Below are 23,108 nucleotides of genomic sequence, written 5' to 3' on the forward strand. Positions count from 1 at the left end.
GCAAAGTCCAAGTCAACAGAGATACAAGGATTGAGCTTCAGATCTGACCTAACAAAAAAAACACAAAACAAAACAAACAAGAACACAAAGGACCAAGCACAAAAGGAACCCAAAGAGAAACGAACAAAAATACAGACCGAAAAACATACAGCACAAACACTAAAACAAAGAGACAACAACACAAAGAAGGAAAATGCGCAACAAGGACAGTTCGGTCCAAGTACCATGGAGGCAAAGGAGCAAGAAAGCAAAAAAGCCAAAAAGAAAGAACACAAAGGATAAACCGCACAGCAGGCACCCCCCAACTCAGGCAGACCCCATTCACAATGGAACACAGCGCTGCCCGGTCCCGAGCCATCTCCGTGATTGGTTGCAGATCGGAGCATTGTGAGCGTTCCCTGGCTGGTTTTTGGAAGTAGATTCCAGACCTTTCTTCCTAGTGCATGGTAGACCAGAAGCTCCTCTGAGACCCATCCAACATCACAGCAACAGGTGAGCCTCCACTAACAGACAGGTGGTGACTACACCTGAGATGCATTGGTTGGAAAATGGACCCTGGTCTCCTGCACAGAAGGCAAGAATTCTACCACTGAACCACCATCTTAGAGGTCATCTAATCTATCTCCTTCCTGTTACAAGGATAAGAAAACGCAGGCCCAGAAGCAGTAATTTACCCAAGGTCACATCCCCAGAGACGACCACTTACTGACAGCAGGGCACCACTGGGGAGGCTGGCAATGTACAGTCTCAGCTTGAGGACAACTTGAGGACATGGGGAAAGTTTGCCAGTGACTGGTGTTATTTTCAAATAAGGGGAATTCCGGTAAGTTCAGAAATCGTATCAATAAACCCAGAGCAACAGCCGTCAAGTTGAAAGTCAAGTGTGATCTTGCTTCAAAACCATCTTGAATCATTTTGGGGAACAAGAGTGAATAAATAGTTGCCCCAAATATGAAGTCCACTTTTGAGCCTGAATGGTGGAAGAAGGAAAAAGGACTTGAGCCCAGTCAGATATGTGTTCAAAGTCTTCTCACACCACGTGCCGGCTGCGTGACTCTGACCCCTCAGCTGTAAAATGGGGGGATTACATCCTAGATCACAATGCATGTATAGGACCAGCACGTAGTAGGTGGTCAGCAAGCCTATTGACCTCTTCCTGGGTGGAGAAACCAGTGTTAAGTGGAATTTTAAAACTAAAGACTTGAACACCTGCCCCAGTATGAGTTGGCAAAGGTGGGGCAAGAGTACACAGTCGGGAAACATTTGCCAATGCAGCTGGGAAAGGACACACTCGGGGGAACTGGGACCCTGAAGACGAGGCTTACATCAGCCTCTGGGACGGCAGCCTCGCCTTGGGAGACCCTAGGGAGGGGCTCCCACACATAGGGCAGTTAGCTGCGTGGCCTGAACCTGAACTGAGCGGGACAAACTGACTCCCAGCCAAGGGGGACTGGGTTTGATTGCTTACAAAGTTAGCAAGAACAATGTCCTCTGAGCCTCAGGTCACGTTTAAGGCCTGGGTTTTTTTTTTTTTTTTTTTTTTATTGATTCTGCTCATTCAGTGCAAACTTTGCTGACCTCTAATGTGCTAGAAGGAGCTCTGGCAGCATAGAGGGTAAAGCACTCAGTTGCTAACCAGAAGGTCAGCGGTTCAAACCCACCAGCTGCTCCATGGAAGATAAGGCAATCTGTTTCCATAAAGATTTACAGCTTTGGAAACCAATGGGGGTCGCTATGAGTTGGAATCGACTTGGTGGCAATGGGTTTGGTTTTTGGACCATGTGCTGGACACCGAGGAAGGAGGGCACATGGTGACTTAAACACAGGCTCTCTCCTGGGTGAGAGGGGAAGAAGGAATCTGCATTTGAACAGAGGAAAATAAAATCAATTGCTGCCGAGTCAGTTCTGACTCATGGCGACCCGCGTGCATCAGAGCACAGCTGCTCACCTCAGGGTTTCCAGGGACAGAATTTTGTGAAATACACCTCCAAGCCCTTCTCCTGGGCACCTCTGCGTAGGCTCGAGCTACCAACCCTGTGGTTAGCAGCCAAGCACGTGAACCATTTGTACCACCCTGGGATTACTAGAAGGAGCCCTGGTGGCACAGTGGTTAAGGCATTAGGCTGGTAATCAAAAGGTCAGCAGTTCAAACCCACCAGCTGGTCTGTGGGAGAAAGATGAGATAGTCTGCTTCCATAAAGATTGACAGCCTTGGAAACCCTATGGGGCAGTTCTGCTCTGCCCTTCAGTGTCGCTATGAGTCAGAATTGACGTGAGGGTTTTTTTGTTTTTTTTTTTCTTAGGGAAATAAGACACCCAACACCCAAGGCAATGGGAATATTTAGCATACCTGTCCAATGGGGACGAAAAGGAGGGAGCGATGACAGGATGACATATTCCCTGCTTTGGGGGCAGTGATTCAGAATCTAGGAGGGCTTCCGGAAGGAAGAGGCTTTTGATCTGGAAGGCAATGTGGAATTTCAGCAGTTGAGTGTGGGCAAAGGAGAGAGGAGGTGGCAGTGTTTCAGGAGGTCTCTACCCAGGGGAGAGGGGTGCGAAGAGCCCAAGGAGGGGTTATGACAGGTAGAATGGCGTAGGTGGGTAAAGGCCAAATAACAGGGAGCCTCTGTGTCAGACAGCAAGTGGGAGCCACAGAAGGCTTCAGAGCAGGGGAGCGACGCTCTCTGAGATCTATGTCAGGAAGACCAGTGGTGAGGGTGGCAAGGACAGAAGGGAGCTGGGCAGGAGGTGGAGGCAGGCACATGTTCGCGTGTGCATGGCCACAAGTCCCCACTTGCATTCCTAATGGGCTCTGTGAGATCGGCTTTCTTCACCGGCCCAGCTGGCTCTGGTAGATAAGTGGGACTCTGTGCCCAGAGGCAAGTTTCGCAGAACAGCCCTCCCGACAGAACTGGGCGCTCAATCCTGTCGGTCCCATCCCCCTCACCACCCCAACACACACAGTCATGCACTCAGTTCACCTAGTGTTTCTGGCTCAGCCTGAGCCAGCGGCTGGCCGCATCTCCCTGTTTGCTAGACCTCACCCAGGCCATTAGGATCTCCTGATGACACACGTCTCAGAAGAGCCTTCCAGCTCCTGGCCCTTCACCTTCACCTCTCCTCACCCCAGCCCGCATCTCCTGCCATTGTGTCCCTGGTTGGAAATCTCACACGATGTCTGCTTCAGCTGGGGACAGGTCTGTGGGCTCTGCCTTAAGCCTGGAGAGCTTTCAAGCCAGAAAGAGGAGCCCAGTGCCAGGAGCGTGAACCCTAGGCATCCCGTGGCCTCCTGGCTTCAGATCACTGACCTCAGCTCCTGCTCCTGGCACTCCCCACTGAGCCTCACAACCCCCCCCCCAGAAAGGGGCTGAGAACTCCCACCACCCCAGGACCCTGTCCTGCCCCTTCCCATACTCCTCTCCTGGACATACAACGGGCTCCTTAAGGCATCCGTTTGTTTCTGTATTCATCTGGGGAGGCTCCGTAGGTTTCGGAGTTGGGTTGGCTATAATTTTTCCACAGTGCCACTGGATGAGTTTGAACAGTCAACCTTGGGGTTACTAACCTAGTGCAGACCGTGGGGACCTTCCAACTGGCTCCTTGAACTAAGAGGCTCAGAGGGTCCCACTAGGATATTCCTCCACCCTCAGAGCAGGACGTGGCTCTCATTCCTCTTTTCTCGTAGGACTAGCAAGGACAGGTCACTTCTCTGGAGAGAACTTGGCAGTTCTCAAGGGACTTTCATAAAGATTATTCTACCTGCAGCTCTTATCAGCCCTGCAGGTAGGAAGGGCAAGAGCTTGTGTGATCATCACTGTCGTTTTGCGGATGAGGAGACAGAAGTTTGAGGAGATTGGATGCGCAGCCAAGGTCTCCCAGCTCTCTGAGCATGGAGTGTAGCGTCGTCCGGCTCCCACCGCCCTGAGATCAGCTCTCAGTGACCTCCTCTCCACTACCAGGCACAGAAAAGTCACAGAGCTGGATGGCCTGAACACAGGGGTCTCAGAGCCCGCAGAGTCCTTAGCCAGCGGCCTTTTTAACTCCCGTTTTAACTCACCTATGGTGCTCTGGTGGCATAGTGCCCAAGGCATTTGACTACTAAGCAGAAAGTTGGCGGCTCAAACCCACCAGCCACTTCGCAGAAGGAAGACTGGGCAATCTACTTCTGTAAAGATTTACCGCCTCGGAAACCCAATGAGGGTCGCTAGGAGTTGGAGTCGACTCAATGGCAATGAGTGTGATTTTTTATGGTGCAAATATTTAAGGGCTCTACCACTAGCGGAAAGGTTGGCAGTTCGAACTCACCCAAAGGAGTCTCTGACTACAGCCCTGGTCATCTGCTTCCCAAAACTCACAACCTTGAAAACCTTACGGAGCAGTTCTACTCTGCCTGCATGGGGTCGCCATGGGTCAGAGTCGACTAGATAGCAACTACTAACATTTAGTGGCAGAGCCGGGACGCCGGTCTCCGGTCTCCTAGCTCCCAGCCCAGAAACCTCCCACCACCTCCGCGGCTGCCTCTCGTCTCCAAGCCAACCTCTGGGCCTCCATCCTTCCTCTGGATGTATGGGTGTGCCTGACATTTCTGGAATTCACTCCACACACATAATGAGGCCATTTTGAGTAGGCCCGCCTCAGGGGGAACCAGAGAGCTGTCTAGTGTCCCCATCCTGACCCCTGCCATCCTCCCGGCAATGCATACATGCTGCAAATAGATAGACTCCACCAGCCTAGGCAACCGACCGCCCTACCCCGACACACACCTTTCCGGCCTTGAGAGCTAGAAGGGAGAGCTTTGGGTCTCAAAGTTGTGTGATGCAGGCTGTGTAGGAACTCAGGAGCTTAAAGAGGTAGCTCCAAGCAGGGAGCTGGCTGCTATGAAGGTCTGGGGTTTCGAGAGGGAATTCAGATTGGCACAGGAATGACCAAACAGAATGGGTGCGGCTTGTCAACAGCACAGAAGGGCTTTAGTTTCTGTTGGTGGACTCACAGGGACTCCCTGGGTGGTGCACATGGTTAAGTGCTTGACTACCAGCCAAAAGGTTGGCGGTTCAAACCTGCCCAAAGGTGCCTGGGAAGAGAGGTCTGGCAACCTGCTTCTGAAATGTCACAGCCTTGAAAATCCTACAGAGCAGTCTACTCTGCAGGCATGGAGTCCCCCTGAATTGGAATCAACTCAACGGCAACTGACAACCACCACCGCAGCCTGAATTATTAGTTTAACACGACAACAGGAAAGCTCTTCTTCCTCTAACACGAAGTCTAGAGAACCTTCTGGATCAGAGCCACCTTTGGGCTTATGCAACACAAAATGAACTAGGGAATTTGTAACACAGATGGAACCAGGCTTAGCCTCTGAGTGCAGGGCCCAGCGCAGGCCCCTCACCCTCTGCCAGTGGAACGACAGAAAGGGATCCTCCTTGAAGGAAGGACTCAGAAGCAGCAGGGGACAGGGCAGAGGAGTGTGCTATCTCGAGACTCTGGAGACCCTCAGCCTGACCAGATCAGCCCTTCCCTCGCCCAGACACAGGGAGAAGACCCCCTGGCCTTTCCCAGGAATCCTGTTCACCAGCCCCATGTCCATCCCAGCTTCTCTTGGAGGATCCCAGGAGATGGGACTCCTGCCACCTCCTTTTCCTGCCTCCTCCATCCCCAGAAGTCGTTGCTGCTCTCCTGACCTAGTCTGTCATTGAAAACAGGGAATTCCGTCTCCGGCAGCAGGACACGCAGGACACTCGTGGAGTTGGGGCAGCCACAGAGGCAAGGCCTGGAGGGGAGGAGGCAGCAGCCTAGCCCCTGCTGCCGCTCCGCACACACCTCCACCTCCCGAAGAATGTAATTAAGCAGCAGGCCTCTGCCAGGAGCCTGCTTTCTGCCTTCCGTCTATAAATCACTTTTTGAATCATCTCTCAGCTCCAAGAGGAGCAACTTCTGCTCTGGCTGCTCCAGGCGGCCCCAGTGCCACTCCCTCTGAGGAGCCTGCCTCCCCCCACCCCACCAGGGCCCAGCTGGAAATGGCAGTGGCTGCAAGAGTTAAGCAGACTGGGGAGGTAGGGGAGAGGGAGAGAAGGGTAGGGAAGCCGCCAGCACCCTCTCTGTCCTGCCCTCAGCAAGGAGCGGAAGTTGGGTTAGTCCTTCACCAGTGCCAAGCACTATGGGACAAGCTGAAAACCGAGCAAGGCAGCGCCAACCTGGAAGTCCTCAGAACAGGCAAGTTTGGAACCAGGACTTAAAGAAGCCAATAGCTCACCGACAGAGAGTGAAAATGGCTAGCATTATATAGGACTGCCTGCGTGCCAAACATTATTTGACCAGCTTTACATGTATTAACTCACTGAATCATCACAACAACCTTTGAGGTAGGAACAATCACTATAAGCATTTTACAGATGGGAAAGCTGAGTATGAAAGAGGTTGACTTGCTCTAGTTACTCACTGGAGTTTCTGGGTAGTGCGAATGGTTAATGTGCTTGGCTGCTAGCCGAAAGGTTGGAGTGGCTAGGAAGACAGGCCTGGTGATCTGCTTCAGAAATATTAGTCCCTGGAAACCCTGTGGAGCTCAGTGCTCCTCTGATGTACACGGGGTCACTATGAGTTGGAGTCGACTCAATGGCTACTGGTTTTAAGTTACCCACTTTGTTTTTGTTAGATCCCACCCGATCGGTTCTGACTCATAGCGACCCTGTACAACAGAACGAAATGCTACCTGGTCCTGCGCCATCCTCACAATCTTTGTCCTGGGTCAGGTTACCCAAGTCATATCAAAAAGCCAAATATGAATGTGAGCAGCCTGGCTCCAGAGTAACGTGAGTGTTTGGGGGAAGTAAGGGTTGGAGGTGCAAGCAGGTAGGCTTCGGGGTAGTAGAGCCAGCTTTGGGATTTGGGTCAGAAAGGGCTGGGAAGTAAAGGGGTAGGACTGTGTAAGGTGGGCTCTGAAGGTCTGCTGTGGAATTCCAGGCTTCACAGCAGTAAACTGAGCCTGTCATAGCCCGGTGGTCTCGGAGAGGCTGAAGGGACCCTTCCGTGTGGGGTCCAGAAGGAGGCAGGGACTCGAGGTATAGAAGAGGAAAGAGATTCATCCTAGATTGCACAGCCAGGCAATGATAAGTTGAGAACTTGAACACACATCTTGACTCCCAGCTAGAGCTCCTCAACATAAATACACAGTCATGATATCAGCATGGCCCTAACCTTTAAGGAAGGGATGAGGCATACTCACTCCCCAGTTAGGGATCGGTGGTGGAGAATGTCTTTGCTTCCTTGGTGGCTTTAGAAGGGATTCTGCAACTCACAGCAGGGACGCTTGAGCTCACCACATCCTAAGTCCAGAAAGACCCTGCTTTTTCCCACTCTCTCCCTGGAAGGATCTGCTCGCTGTGTCTCCCTCTGAGAAGAGTCATCTCTCCTACCCAGACTGAAGAGACACCTATTCAATCTAGAGAAAACCTGTGGTCAGAGCTACCCCCACCACACCTGCAGCCCCACTACACACACACACCTTGTACCTTGCCTCCATGCCACCTGGTAAATTCCACATCTGCCCAAGCACCCTTAGTGTTGGTTAGCACCAGGCTATATAGTGAGTGGGATGGAAACTCATGTTTGGCTGAGTCTGTTCTCTGGCGATTTCTGCCTCAGTTTCTCTGCCATCAGTGATTGGGCATGCGCCCGATGCCAGAGTGTAGGGGCTGGCTGGGTTTGCCAATGAGTTTTCTACTGGGAAGGCTGCAAAGAAGGAGGAGGGAAGTGCCTGCTAAGGGGCTTGGCGCCAAAGTCCAGCTCGTGCCTCTCCTGACCTCCTCCCAAAGGTCTTCCCAGGGGACAGGATTAATTGCAGAGCAGACTTCCCAGACCCAGGGCCCTCAGGATCCATGGGGTGGGGGTGATGCCCAGACCCAGGGCCCAGACTCCGCCCATCACTCATCTCTGCGCCTCCAGCTATTAAGAAAATGCTCTGAGATTTTGGAGAAATTTCCCTGACAGCTGCCCCTTCCCCAAGACTCCTCCCACATATCAGAGCCGGTTCTTAGGAGGAGGCAACTCAGCTCAAGGCTCTTGGTATTATTATGTTTGACCTGTTTTGTTTCGTTTTAGCAAAATGTGATCCCATCAGAAAAATACAAAACAGATCAGCCACTAATTTTGCTCCCTCCGGACACTGAAGCCCCACCCACAATAGAGAGGTAGGGGCAGGAGGGCTGTTAACTCACTTCCAAGGATCATTTCCCCACTGGATTCATTTCCCCACTGGATTCATTTCCCCACTGCGTTCCCCTAGGGAGAGGCCGGCTCTCGAAGGGAGACCACCCGGCTAAAGCTTGGCCATCCAATCTGGTATCTGCCCATCTGTCTGTCTGTCTGTCTGTGGGATCAACAGCCTCCAGCCAGCTCAGCTCCTCGCCAGCCCCAGCCAGCTGTAATTCCTGCCTGTTACAAGTGTTAACACCTGGCCTGGGGCCTTCCTCCCCCGCAGTCTCCAGGTGCCTCCCTGGGCCCAGCCCACTGACCCCCATGGGGTTTGACTGAACATGTTCTCGAGAGCCTCTGAAAGGCGGGTGGAGGTGGAAGTGGGTGGGGGAGACGACAGGACATCTAACAGATGGGGAAACTGAGGCCAGCTTCAGGCAGGCGCCACCTGAGCGGGGGGTGGGTCCCAAGATGGCAGAAAGAATTCTGCTGTGCTGTTTCCCAGCACACTGTCCTTGTGTTCTACAAAACACTTTGCACCCAAGCAGTGAGGCAGGGCGGGCAGGTGACCCTTGAGTGAAAGGGGAGGAAACAGAGGCCAGGTGGGTGGGTCACTGGTCCACAGTCCCACAGAGTGGGGCAAGCGGCTGACCCCCGCACAGGCCCCTCCCTTCTGGGCCTCCACCTCGGGAATGTAACAGGCACTGGCTGAGCCCTAAAAAGACAGGTTGACTTTCCCCACAAGAAGGAGAAGAAAGACAAGTTTCTCCACCAGGAGCTAACTGGGATTGACAAGGAGAATTACAGAAATCCACGCCGCTGTCCCTGCTTCCTGTCCCAGCTCTGCCACTGCCTGGCTGCACTGTAGCCTGGAGCACATCACTTCCCCCTGGGACGCTCTCTCTGCAGGAGGCCCCTTGGGGCTCTTCTTTCTAGGATTCAGGTCCAGAGCCCTCTGGGGAACGGGGCCAGAGCAGCACCGGCCACCGAGAGGAGGACACCTTCCTTGAGGGACAGCATTGACAGAAATCCCAGCAAAACGATTTCCCCTGCAACTCGCTCCTGGGCAACGTGCGCGGCTGGGCCAAGGGGCAGGGGGGAGGGGCCCAGATGCTGAAAGGACTAGGCTTGCCTGCGTGCTGGCAGAGTGGGAACAGCAATTCAAGGCCCATCCACTGTCCCAGCCCTGCCAAGGCCCCAGTCCTAAGAGGTGACTCACCCTCTACTCCACCTCCAAGACCAAAGAAGAATGACCTGAGGAGACAGGGCCAGGAGCAGTCCTCAAGCAGACTGTACCTCAAAGGTTCTGCCCCCACCCGCACGCAGCCTGGAATCCCAGCTCAGCTGGGCCCCTTGGAACTGACCCACATGACTCTTGTCTCCTGCTGGGCCTGTGACCAGGGATCTTCCTTCCAGGAACACGGATGCTCACCAAGCACTCGGTATCATTCATACCTCTAGATCATTGTCTGCAAACATATCCACAGACACAGAACCACGGCCCAGCCATGGTCACTAGCACTATGACAGTATCATAGGCAGACTCAGAAACAGCCCTCACATGGCTACGAACCTGAGGGTCATACACACACTTACAAGCATGATCACGTTATGGCCGTGAGCACTGATATTCACGCACAAAGACCCTTATGGTGAAGCTGTGTGCATACAAATGACAGAGGCACACACATACGACAGACACACAACTCATACATAACACTCACATCCACACAAAATACTCAGACATGCGTGCACACCCCCACACACATGACACACTCACATGCCCAGGCACGAGCACAGTCATACACAGCATCACAAGCAGACACAGGCACTGACCCTTACATGGGCAGAGATACTTCTAGACTTCTCTCTCTCTCTCTCTCTCACACACACACACACACATCACATCACAGAGTCAGCCATCTGCTGACATTTGTGTGCAGAGACACAAGTGCACACATTGTCACTTGGTCACAGGCAGTGGGTCCCCCAGAGACCCCTTCTTGAGGGCACAGTCACAGTTGCCTGGTCACAGTCACAGACACTTGTATGCACAGAGACACACTAATGTATAGATGACACTTCTTTAGGGTCATAGACCCAGACACATACATGCACATGTACACACATGCAGAGGGGGCCACAGACACTGACACACACGGGCATACTTGGATCTGCCCATCCCCATGTCATACACACACATAAGTCTCTCCTCGGCTCAGACAAAGCAGCAGGCCCGGTCTGTCCCCCGCTCCCGTCAGTCCTTTTGGCCACCCCAAGTTGTGTCTAGCATTTCGTTAGGGCCAATGTCCAGGCCTTCCAGGTTTACTACTTTCCCCACCGTTTCTTCCAATTGGGTGGTCCCGATCTCAATGCTCCCCAAGATACCATCACACACCAGGCATACCACTACCACCTATCTACCCGGCTCGGTTCCAGGAAGTGCCTCCTCCAGTCAGATGGGTGAGAACCTGGTCTCTCTTCCTTGGTCCCTGTTGCCTGCAGCTCGCCAAGCCTTCTCTTCCTACTCCTCGTTCCCACCCAGGGTCCCCGTGAAAGCAAAGAACAGCATGGCCTTGGCCCAGGGATGGGATGAACGTCAGGGATGGCCGATGAGGCAGGGCCGGTTTCAACAGCAACCTCCCCAGTGACAGCACCCCTATTCCATAGTCCCTGTTCGCTCCACAGACTTCTTAATGCCCAGGAGGCCTCAGGCCAACCCAATGCCGCGGGGAAGGATGGGCCAGGCAGAAGAAAGCCTTTCCCTGGGTGTCTGTCCAACTCCAAGCACCCTCCCAACAGAGACTCCCACCCATGCCCTGCTCGGGGCCCTCACCCTAGCCCTCAGAAGTCCTCCAATATCAGACACAAACACTGCCGCCTCCAAACAGCTGGAAGCAAATTTGGGGTGTGGCCCCCAAATTTTTCTGGTCTACTCTCCCTCCTCAGAGCTCAGGGGTAACACGGGAGGGAAAGTAGGGACACACAAGAGGCACCTACACCTGGAGGCACTCCTCCACGGTTTTTACCCCAGGGGCCACGGTCCCACTGTTCCTCACAGATCCCAAATTCCCCCTTCTCACCACCTACCCCCCAGGCCCAGGCTCTCCTCCATCGGAGAGGGCAAGATTCTTTAATTAAAGTTTTCTGGAATGCAGGGGGCTGGAGACTGGGGAGAGGCGGGCTGTAATTTAAAGAACTGGTTTCCGTGGGTCTTTCTCCTCTGGCCCCTAGGACCTGCCGGGAGGTGATCAGGCGGCTTGGAAAACAAGAGAACTCCCCGGATCTGTGGCGCCCAAAGGGCTGTTTATTCCTCAGCTGCACCCCCCAGACCTGCATACCCACCCCCCCAGCTTCGCGCCGGCTCCCCAGCCCTATTTACTAAAATGTCTTTTGTATCCGCATTTCTCGAGAACGGAAAGCATCCTTCTTCTCTTCCTTTCTCCTCGGTCCTCCTTGATTTTCCAAAAGGAATGAATGTGACATGGAGAGCTGGGGTTGTGATCAAAGGACAACAAGCCCATCCCCTCCCAAACAATTACATTTGCAAGACCCCCCCCCCCTCAGTCCTTTGGCCAGGACGGACAGCAAGAAATGAATAAAATCTGAAGTGAGTGGAATAGCAGAGCAGCCCCAACCAGACCCCCTTGGCAGGCTTCAGATGAATCTGGAGCAGACTGGGAGAATCCAATGGAAGCCCCCATTCCCTTGCCCCCAGGACCCCGAAGCCTCTGCGGCCTGAAACAAGAAGGCAAGGGGGGTGATCGTGGGGCAGTCTCCAGATGGAGGCTGCGGCCGAGACGGGGGTGGCACTGAAGGAACCAGATGATTTTGCCCATAAAGACCCTAAAATGGAGAAGAGGAGTGGCTGGGCCCCAGGGAGGGCGCTGGATTTCCAGAAACCCCGCTGCCAGCAAATGGAGGGTCTCGGGGCTCCCAGATTGGGGCGCGTGGAGGATCAGGATCTAAGAATAAGAGGAAGAGGAAAGTCGCCCAGCCTGAGCAACGATTGGCAGGGAAAATGGTGATTATCAGAGAAGCCAGGAGTTGGATTCTGAAGGCGACACCAGCAGAAAATCGAGGAGGGGCGAGCGTGTGGGGGGCTAGAAGGAGGTAAGGAGAAAGGCGCCCCGGCCCTGCCGCAGCCCACCCCCGGCCGGCGCCCCCCACCTCCCCCCGGACCCAGCGGGCAGAGGAGAGGCGAGCCTTACCACCAAATTGGGTAGCCGGCGAGAACCCTGGTGCCACAGAGCAGGAGGCCGACGAACAGCCCGAGCAGGTGGGGCTCCATTAGAACCGGCGCCGAGGAGGAAGTTTGCCCGCGACCATGAAGAGGGGGAGCGACGCCCCCAATAGTTGGAACAAAGTCCACTTGAGATTGGAAATGACTTTCGGGCTTGTCAGAAGCGCACCTCCACCCGCAGCCGCCCCCCTCGCGAGCCCAGAGCCGAGCAGCCGGGTTTGAGGATGTCAGCGAGCAGCCAATCAGCGCCCGCGGCCTAAGGTAAGAGATGAGCCCGTAGTTCAGCCTGTCAATCACGCGCCCCTCCCGCCCGGCCCACGACTCCGCGCGGCGAAGGGCAGCGCCCGGCAAACTTGGGCAAAGCCCGCGCCCCGGGCACGCTGGAGACTTGGGGGGACCCGCACGCTGGACCCTATGCTAGCCTGGGACTGCCGCGGCCCCAAGGCAGCCAGGTTTAGGGAGCCCGGGCTCGCACTAGGGTGTTTTTCGAGGTGCTGCTTTGGCGTGGGCACTGCTGGGTGCCTCCTTTTTCTCGGGGGACCGTGACCCCTTGGCACTTGGGCCCGTGTGGAATTGACAGTGGAAAGCACAGGGATGTTTCCTGAAGCCTCGCTCCGGCGGGCAACACTAGAGGGTCCCCAGGGGGCTTGAGAAAGGCACCCCCTCCTGGTCTGCAGGCTCCTGAGTCCCCGAGCCACTCGACCCGGCCGCAGGAGGTCGCTTCCTGGGTGTCCGAGAGGCGCGCAGAAGGGTCGGTGGAGGTTCGCAGGTCTGGCTGCGGGCGGCGCCGGGGGGACAGAGCCGAGTGTTATTTGAGTCTTTTGTCAGGGATCAGATCGGTATCGGGACCTCCTGCTGCCTTTGCATTTCCTGCAACTGACACCAGCGGCCAGTTGCATTTCCTGCTCGCGCGGCCGGGTCACTTTCTCCTCCGCCAGGGGTTCAGGCTGCGCCTCGACCCGGGTCGGAAGCGCGACCCTCAGCCCCATTTAGGTCTTGGGGGTGATCCCTTTGGGGCCAGTGAAACGCAGCAGCGGGGCCGGGAGCAGCTGGGGTGCTCAGAGGAGCCCCGCTGCGCCCCAGCCTCCCCTTGCTCCCACTGCTCGAGTCTCCTCGTGGAGGCCCTGATGCTTCTGCTGACAGGGGGCTCCAACGTGGGTTGGAGGATAAAGCCCCTTTCCCTCTGTGGACACCAAATCCATGCAAATATTCCTCCCGGTAGGAAAATAAAGTCCCTCCCAAGCCCCTGGGGGGGGGGTGCTTTCTGTCTTCTCCCTCTCCATAGCATAGGAAGTAGGTCTCAGCCCTGAGTGGTGCAGAGGTTGGGGGTGACTCGGCCCCTGTCATATGGGTGGCTTCCCCCACAGTTCCCCTCCCGAGCCGCCAGAGGCAGCACGCCGGGCTCTGGAGCAGTCCGGGCCTGCGGCCGGTGAGGGAGCTGCGGCCGACCAGGAGCAAAGAATGAGCGCGCCCGGGTCCCGCTGAGACCCGGAAGGCAGGCTCTCGACTAGGTGGGGGGGCGCGGCTGCAGGAAGTCCCACGCCGGGGCCCCAGACAGTCCCGGCCTTTGATCTGGGCCGCGCGTACCCGCGGCTCGAACCCGCGGTCCCACTCGTCCCGTGAGCCCTCGGCACCCGGCTGCTGCGGGCGCGGGGACTGGCCCCGGGGGCACCAAGGGTCGGGAGAGCCGCCCAGGCTTGTCACAGCTTCTGCCGCGTTCCTAGCCGGGTACTCGGCTGGAGGGGGTGGAGGGGGGAGAGATGAAAGAGAGGAGGGAAGGGAAGAGACGGGAGAGCCGGAGTCGGGGAGAGAGAGACAGGGAAAGAGGGGGAAGGGGGAAGGGGAGACGAGCGGCAGTGGGAGCCGGAGGGAAGACAGCGGGCGAGGGCCGCTGAGCGACTAGGCCGAGAAAACACCCCAACCTGCCCAGCACAGGGCCAGGGCTGCCGGAGAGGGGCCCAGAGGGGTGTCCCCCGACCCGGTGGACTCTGGGACGGCCTGGTTCTTATTCACCTGGAAAGACGGTCGCAGTGGCTGTGCATTGTCCGGGGGTGCCCTCCACCCCCACCCCACGTACACTGAGGCCGGGTCCTCGGGAGTTCTGTCCCCCTCATCCCCAGCTGGTGTCTAACCTGAGTTGGCAGTTACAGCTCAAATCCTGCGGGGTACCTTGGGGGCACCAGAGCCCCAGAAGCATCTTTCGGAGGGTTGGGGATGGGAAGCTCCCTGGTCACCAGGACAGCGCTGTAGAGTCAGTGTGGTCCAGAGGAGAGGCTGGACTAGACAGCCTCGTAGGAGCTCTGGTGTCCTAGCGCCTGAAGCATTGCTAATCAGAAGGCTGGTGGTTCAAACCCACCACCCCCTCCTCCGAAGGAAGGTTGGGCAATCTACTTCCCCAGTGATACCCCCTTGGAAACTCAAGGAGGGGTCCTATGAGTTAGATCCAACTCGATGGCAGGGAGTTTGGTTTGGTTTGGTTTGGGGGTCATTTCTAGACCCCCTAAAGTCCACAGGTGCCAGGTCTAGGAAGTGGGAACAAAGGAGGTCGCTGCGCCTGCGGATGGATGGGGAGCCAGCCAGCGGCCTAGGCCAGACCAGTCATTTCCTGAAGGGCTGTGTGTACCCCAGATACCTCCTCCAGGAAGCCTGCGGGCGACCCAAGTCCTGAGCTTCGGACAGGGAATAGGAGAGAGAGAGAGATGGGAGGATGACCAGGGAACCGAAGTGGCTGGAAGAGTGGGATTCCACGGCTTGCTGGTGGCAGGCGCCCGGCCAAGCGAAGGAGCGGCGGGGTGGGAACCTGCAGAGGCCGCATGGCGCGCTGGAGAATGGAGGCCGGCGAGGGGATTGCTGAACCCTTTCCTCTCCTGCGCCAGGTGTCCTTCCTTCAACACAGTCTTAATTTCCTTCCTCCTGCCCGCTCCGCGCTGCCGGCGGGAGCGCAGAAATGGCCCCTGCCCTGCGAAGAAAGCGCCCCGCGGCACGTGTCACCAGCAGAAACACCCGCTCCGTTTAGACGCGGCGAACCCCGGGGAGGGTGGGCTGCACTTGGTGGGAAAGGGTTGAAGTCACAGCTGGCGTGTGCGGCTTCCGCGAGCTGGGCCTCACGATCCCAGCGCTGCACCCAAGAGTGGGCCCTTGGATGAGGGCCGAGAAGGCAGTGCGGACCAGGGCCAGAGAGGTGGCACGTGGGAAGCACTTGGCGTCTGGTGTGAACTTCTGAGATCTCGGACTTGCGGACGGATCGCCCACCCCCGCTCCACCTCCACGCCCTTAGGAGTCTGGAGGCGCCTCTAGATATACGCTGTCCCCGGGCACCGGTCGGCAGCCGCGGACTGAGCTCGGCGGGGGCACCTGCCGAGGCGCGGAGGAGACAAAGAAGACCTCGCCAGACCCGCGGCTGTCCGCCTGCCCGCAGGGGGCTGCCGGTCAGTGGCTGAGAGAGAGGCGGAAAGCTCCGATCAAGGCGCTGGGAGGTTCATTTTCTGCCTGGGACTGCCAAGGCTGATCTGGGCGCCCAGGTGAGCCTAGAGAGGCTGGAGGAAGAGGGAAAAGGCTCTGCAGGCGGGGAAGCAGCCAGTGCAAAGGCCCAGAGGCCTTGAACAACGAGACAAGGGCGAAGAAAGGCGTGAAGGGGGCCTGGGGAGGGGTGTCATTCACCTGTGGCCCCAAAACGGCGGATTTTCACCTTCTCCTAAGAGAACTCCCTGGAGGCCACTGAGAGACTAGAAGTCAGACCTCAGGGAGGACAGCGGGCGCGGGGGGGTGGGGCTTGGCGAGGCGGGTGGGAGCAGGAATTCATTGGACACGATTTCATGAACTGTCCGGTTCAGTTCGCTGGTATCCAGGAAGCGTCCTGAAGATGCCCGGGGGAGAAAGCTCGTGACCTGCACCGATAGGCTCCCCAGTAGATGCGACAGACGCCAGTAAAACAAAAGCACGGAGTTACAACCGCAGGGATCTGCACGGCAGCCTGGCCACCGCGCCATGAAAGCCCCAGCGCACCCCCTGGAAGCGGTGCTGATATCAAGGCGGCAAGGCAGGAGGCAGGAGGCAGGAGGCAGGAGGAGGCCTCCGCAGCCCCGCCGCCCGGCAGAGAGCGGCGCCTTTGTTGATGAGCAGCCCGGATCGTTGGGGGTTCTGGCTACTAAGTGGACACTCTTGTGAGTGAATGCTTTTAATTTACCTTCCATAGATCATCTTTAATCCATCTCACAGTTTAGCCGGCCATGAGGTGTGCTTAGCTCTGCACACCCCTCCCCCTCCCCCCACCCAGGTGGTTCCTCAAGGCAGGCCTGCTGGCCCCAGACAAGGCTGGCAGCCGTGACCCGCCTCCCAGGCTCACACTCCTGGGCACAGCCAGGCAGGGACCTGAGGGCCTCAGCCTCCTGTGGAGAAATGGTGAGCCTGCCGGTGATGTCACCGAGTCCTCCATGGCCAGCAGACCCCAAGATCACAGGTGCCACCTGCAGAGCGTGAGGGATTTTCCCTGTAGTGGCAGTTTCTCCTGCCTTAGTAATCTCCAGTTCCCCAGAGGCAGTTTGGAAAGTGTTTGATTTGGGATCAAAGTCCTTTAGAAAGCAGGGAGCAACAGAAAGAATTGGGGGAAGGCACCACTGGCCAGCTGTGTGTCCTCTCTGAGCCTCAGTCTGTTCAGCTATGAAGTGGACATGTAATTTCTGTATCTCTTAGGGAGCTGTCAGTGTTAAAGGAGGACATGCTGACAGAATTCCAAACCACCGATGGTGAATAACAAGTGCCGGACTGCTCCTTCTCTTTGGGGTGGGAGGAGTAGCTCATCTCAGGTGTCTCCTGCCAGGTCTGTACCAACGCAGAGGTTCCTCTCCCACTCCGGGAACCGCCCCCAGGAGGATGTATCCGGGAGTCTGGCTGACACTCCAACCTGAGACCTAGCTCAGCACTTTGCATAGCTGCGCCCCCACCCCCATCCTTCAGGCCTCTTATTTGGCTTTGTTTTTCTGCACAGCCTTTAACACTGACATTATATTACAGAAAAACCTGTGAAAGCCGGAACCCGTGTGAGGCGGAAATCTATCAGAAAAGGAAAACCCAAATCTTTTTCACTAAAGTGAGTGCTAGGGAAGTGGTGAGACTGCACCCTGTCAAAGACGGAAAACTTCTGAGTCCTGGAAAAACAAGGCAGTTCCGACAACTTTCTGCTCTCACAGGTTGCACTATACATATAAATCCATTACCGTTGGGATTCACAGAGATTCTTCTAAAACCCAAAAACCAGACCCACTGCCATCGATTCCACTCCAACCGAGAACAACCCTATAGGATGGAGTACAAGAGCCACATAGGATTTCCAAGGATATAAACTTTACAGAAGCAGACTGCCTCCTCTCTCTCCCATGGAGCAGCTGGTGGGTTCAAACCATCAAGTTTTTGATTAGCAGCCAAACATTTAACCACTGCACTATCTGGGCTCCTTCCTTATGTTACATATTAAAAACAAACCAACAAACGTACTGCCGTGAAGTTGGATCCGACTCATAGCGACCCCCTCCTTGGGTTTCTGAGGCGGTATCTCTACAGAAGTAGATTGTCCAATCTTCCTTTCTAGGAGTGGCTGGTGGGTTAGAACCGGCAGCCTTCTAGTTAGCAGTCAAATGCCTTAGGCACTATCCCGCCAGAGCTCCTATATTACATATATTATATATCAAATATAGTTATTTACTTGTTCACTTATCTGTTGTCCATTTCCTCCTCTAGAATCTAAACTCTGTGACTGCGGAACCCCCACCTAGCATTGTTGCGTATAATATGGTTGGTGTTAGTTGCTGGCTAGTTGACTCTGGCTCATGGTGACCTAATAGAACGAAATGTTGCTCAGTCCTGCGCCATCTTCACGATCACTGGCACGTCTGAGTCCCTTCTTGCGGTCAGTTTGTCATACTGTGTTGGGTTTCATGTTGCTATGATGCTGAAAGCTATGCCAAAGGTATTTCAAGTACCAGTAGGGTCACCCATGGTGGACAGGTTTCAGCAGAGCTTCCAAACTAAGACAGACTAGGAAGAAAGAGACAGATCTACTTCTGAAAATTGCTGTTGTTGTTGTTAGGTGCAGTTGAGTGGGCTCCGACTCATTGCGACCTTATGTACAACAGAATGAACCCTGAATTTTACCTCAACGGAAAATTAGCTAGTGAGAGTCCTATGGGTCACAACAAAATATTGGCACACATTGTTGTTAGGTGCCATCAAGTTGGTTCCAACTCACAGTGACCCTAGGCAGAACAGAATGAAGCACTGTCCAGGCCTCTGCCGTCCTCACAATTATTGCTACCCTTGGGCCCATCATCGCAGCCACAGAGTCAATCTATCTTGTTGAGGGTCTTTTCCTTTTTGGACTGACCCTCTACTTTACCAAGCATGACGTCCTTCTCCAGGGCCTGGTCTCTTCTGACAACATGAACAAAAGTATGTGATACAAAGTCTGGCCATTCTTGCCTCTAAGGAACATTCTGGCTCTAACTCTTCTAAGACAAGATTTGTTTGTTCCTTGGTCAGTCCATAGCATTTTCAATTTTCTTCACTAACACAATTCAAACACATCAATTCTCTTTGGTCTTCATAAACTTCGTTGATGGCTAGCTGAAGGAGCAAGGAAGAGGGAGTAAGGTCTCGGACAGGAGAACCCCCGCCCCATGTCAGGGTTACTCTTCCTTACTTGTGACTCTTCCGGGAGTCTTCATCTCCTCCATCTTGAGTAGACCTTGGCCCTGAGAGCTCTCAGCCCCGCCCCGTTTCTCAGCTCCTGCTTCCTGCCTCTAGTGGGTTGAGATCAGGGGTTGGCTGCCTGGAGGGAAGTCGATGCCACACAGAGCTGGGGGTCCCTCTTGCTGCCTCCCCATGTCAGATGGTCTCCCTCTGTCTTTCCCACCCTCTGCTTCCCTGTCTTCCTCTTCTTCAGCCTTTCTCCATCCCCCTTTATCCTGCCTTTCTCTCAGGGCCCTGCCTTCTTCTCACTCCCCCCATAGGGCTGCTCTGCCTGAGGCCTTTGAGGGGCTAGCTAACCCTAAGCTGGTTCTTGGCCTGGGCACCATTGTTTCTGAGGAAGGAGAGCCAGACCTATGTGTAGCTGTCTGTATGCTGGAGACATGGTTTCTCTCAGTCAGGACTTCTGCTTCTGGGTGTTTTTTTGACTCCCCTGTGTGTGAGCCTCCACCAGACAGGGGAGATGAAGGGAACCCCAGATGGAACCAAGAGGGGTCAGAGTCCTTCTTTGTTCTCTGAAGTCTCCCCTCTGCCTCGCTCTGCAAGTGAGAGAGTGTTCCTGTTTTTCTCTTCATCTATAAACATTGACTCTGTGACAGCTGTGGGCAAAGCCAGGGCTGGACCCCAGGAGACTGGGTCCCTCCTCGAGAATTTACGTTCCTCCATTACTAACCCCCTCCCCACTCCTGCGTATAGTAGGTGCTCCATGCTTGAGAGGGTTGCTTCCTTCATTCAACCCTTCTGCTCTGAGCATCTGCGTGCGTGTAGCCCCGAGCCAGGGTGAAGCGTGGTGAGAAAGAGTAGCCTAAGTTTTGGCCTGCATGGAGCTGCTGTTTCTGGGGAAATAGTCATTCATCAGATGGGCACATAAATGTTTTCTTAAAAACCAAGATAAGAGCTGTGAAATTTCTTTCCATCTCAGGGATATTGTGGGGAAGACATTTATAAGGGCATATTAGGGAGATGGAGAGAAACAAGCCTGACATTACCCTTGGTGAAGAAATTTCTGGCCAAGCCTTTGTCTACACCCTCCAGAACTTTGCCAGCTAATTATCTTCCCCACAGACCAGTGTGGCCAACAGCGCACATAGCTGGAACCACAAGACGGATCCAGCTGTTGGCTCTGGGCCCTGGGAACCAGCACACATGGATGGGGGCCCAGTGGGCTGGCAGTGGGTCAGAGCTGCCTCACCAGCAGGTGGCCAGGAGCAGGTGGCTGGACTGACACAGGTGTGGCAGACCCTTGGGTAGTCCAGGAGCTCCTACTAGGGGCATCTCCTTTGTCTCCTTGCCTTGGCTTCTAGATAAGGCCTGAATAGGGCTTCACGTGTCTGGTGGGGAGACTCTCTGTCTGAAGGCTGCCTTAGAGCCCAGATCTTGTGCTACCATCACAACTCCAACAAATCCCAGCTCTGTCTCTTACTGTGTGACATTGGTCAATTACCTAACCTCTCTGAGCCTGTTTCCTCACCTGCAAAATGGATATAATAATACCCTCTTCAAAGGACTATTGCCAATTCAGTGGATTAATGTCTCTGCAGTGAGTAGTTACAGTGGAGTAATGTCTCTGAAATGCCACCTGGGACATGTGACATGATCGGTAAGCAGCATCTGTGCCGTTCCTTGATGGCAGCCAGCTGTTCTTTCTTAAGCCTCTCATAGGCAAGGGCTTCTGTTTAGGTTGTGGTATAAGAGCTCTGGTGGTATGGTGTCTGTGGTAGTTCAATTTGTGTGTCAACTTGGCTGGGCCTGGGGAAATAGTCATTCATCAGATGAGCACATAAATGTTTTCTTAAAAACCAAGATAAGAGCTGTGAAATTTCTTTCCATCTCAGGGGTGTTGTGGGGAAGACATTTATAAGGGCACATTAGGGAGATGGGGTGGAACAGAGTGGCTGGTGGTAGTTATTCCCCATGATGAGACTGGCAATCAACTCCATGGTGAGATCTACCACAAGCAATTGAATAGCTGCCTTTGGGATATGGTCTGCTTCCTGTAGTTAAGGAGAAACTTTGAGAATGGTCTCCAGCCTTTGGCACGCTTTGACCCTACATGTAGCCATGTCATTGCTCAGCAGCCTGCTATGCTCTGCTGACCTTGGGACTTACAGTGGACTTAAGTAAATGGCCTGCTGTGTGGTTTGGTAACATCAGGACTGTGCCTTTTTCCTTGTCAACCTTGGGGCTTCTCAGCCTCAGCAGCCAGCAGCTGTCTGAGTGAAGAAACGCCTCTAGCTCCAGTGGGCCGGGAGCAGGAGGCAGAGCTGGACCCCAAGGTTGAGGGACTTTCATCCAGCCCCTAGAGCCTGGCACTTTGAACTTGGACTTAAAGCCTCCAAATTGTAAGAATAAACTCCTGTTTGTTAAGGCCATCCCAGTTTCTGGTATATTCTTGTCAGAGTGGCACTAGGTAACCAGAACAGTGCCTAAGGCATTTGACTGCTAACCAGAAGGTTGCCAGTTCAAACCCACCAGCTGCTCCACAGAAGGAACATGGGGCAATCGATTTCAGAAACCCAAAGAAGGTCATTACTATGAGTCAGAATCAACTTGATGGCAGTGAGTGTGGTTTCTTTGGTTTTATAGCATGCTGGCCCTTTCCACCAGACTGGCAGAGGCCCCAGTTTGATAGTGTTTCTAGTGTTTCTTACAGTTTGGAGGCTTTTAAGTCCAAGTTCAAAGTGCCAGGCTCTAGGGGCTGTGTGAAAGCCCCTCGACCTTGGGCTTCAGCTTTGCATCTTGCTCCCGGCCCACTCAAACTAGAGGCATCTCTTCACTCAGACAGCTAATGGCTGCTGAGACTAACAAGCCCAAGGTCGACAAATAAAATGGCATAGTCCCAATGTTACCAAACCACATGGCAGGCCATTAATTCAAGTCCATTGTAAGTCCCAAGGTCGGCAGAGCACGGTAGGCTGCTGAACAACGACACAGCTACATGCAGGGTCCAAGCGTGCCACAAGCTACAGACCATTCCCCAAGGCTTTTGCTTATATACAGGAAACAAACCACATTTCCTAAGGCAGCTACTCAGCTGCTCACAGTAGATTCCACCATGGAGTTGATTACCAGTCTCATCATGGGTAATACTACATCCAGCTGCCCAGCCACTAAACCAGACCCAGCCAAGTTGACACACCAACTGAACCACCACAGATAGTATCGACCCCCCCCCCCTCCTGGCTCAGAAATAAATCCCGATTGGTCTAAGCCAATCATGGGGCTTCATCTCCTTGCCAGGAATTAGTCCAAGCAGAAGCAAGTTTAGACCAATGAACCATAAGAGAAGGTCTGCTACAGGGACCAAGAAGATTTCTGGGACAAGTTTTTTTGACTCTTAAAATGAGACACACAGTCAGAGATGTCCCTTTTCCCTGACGTTTAATGTCTTTGTGTCTGAATGGGATGCCTGGAGCTCTTCAGCTGTCCTGTGACCTTGAGCGTAGCTTCCTGAAGATAAGGCTGACCAGTAGAGGAAGACAGCAAAGAGAGGGAAAGAAACGGGTCTCCAACACCACTGCTCACACATTGACCCCAGAGGAGTCCTGCCTCAGAACTCCTTATTATGTGAAACGATGTGCTTCTCTTGTTGCTTAGGCCTCTTGAGACTGTTACTTGCAGCCAAAGGCCTCCCAACTGATATCTTGCCTATCCTGTCTGTTACAGGGCAGTTAGATTCAATGTTGCTGATTGACCTACAAGCTGAGTTGCTTTAATTTACCATAAATTTGCTGGTAGGCTTAGAGGAGGTCTGGTGGTGTAGTGCCTAAGGATTTGACTGCTAACCAGAAGGCTGGTGGTTCAAACCCACCAGCCACTCCTCAGAAGGAAAGTTGCACAATCTACTTCTGTAGTGATACTGTCTTGGCAACTCAAGGAGGATCCAACTCAAAGGCAGTGAGTTTGGTGTTTTGGTTTAAGGGTTAGGGCTTCTTTT

General features: G+C 54.4%; 1 protein-coding gene across 1 annotated transcript in view; it reads right to left on the bottom strand.

The window, feature by feature from the left end:
- The window catches only part of WNT3 (Wnt family member 3), a 51,752-nt gene extending 39,274 nt beyond the window's left edge, over window positions 1-12,478 (bottom strand). Inside the window, exon 1 of the mRNA XM_007959776.2 lies at window positions 12,399-12,478. Within this exon, the coding sequence (XP_007957967.1) occupies window positions 12,399-12,478 (80 nt within the window). The remainder of the gene's footprint in view (window positions 1-12,398) is intronic.
- Window positions 12,479-23,108: the final 10,630 nt, after the last annotated feature.

The sequence above is a fragment of the Orycteropus afer genome, unplaced genomic scaffold (genome assembly GCF_000298275.1).
Source record: "Orycteropus afer afer isolate SDZICR_OR568_19922 unplaced genomic scaffold, OryAfe1.0 scaffold00018, whole genome shotgun sequence".
Classification (NCBI taxonomy): Eukaryota; Metazoa; Chordata; class Mammalia; order Tubulidentata; family Orycteropodidae; genus Orycteropus; species Orycteropus afer.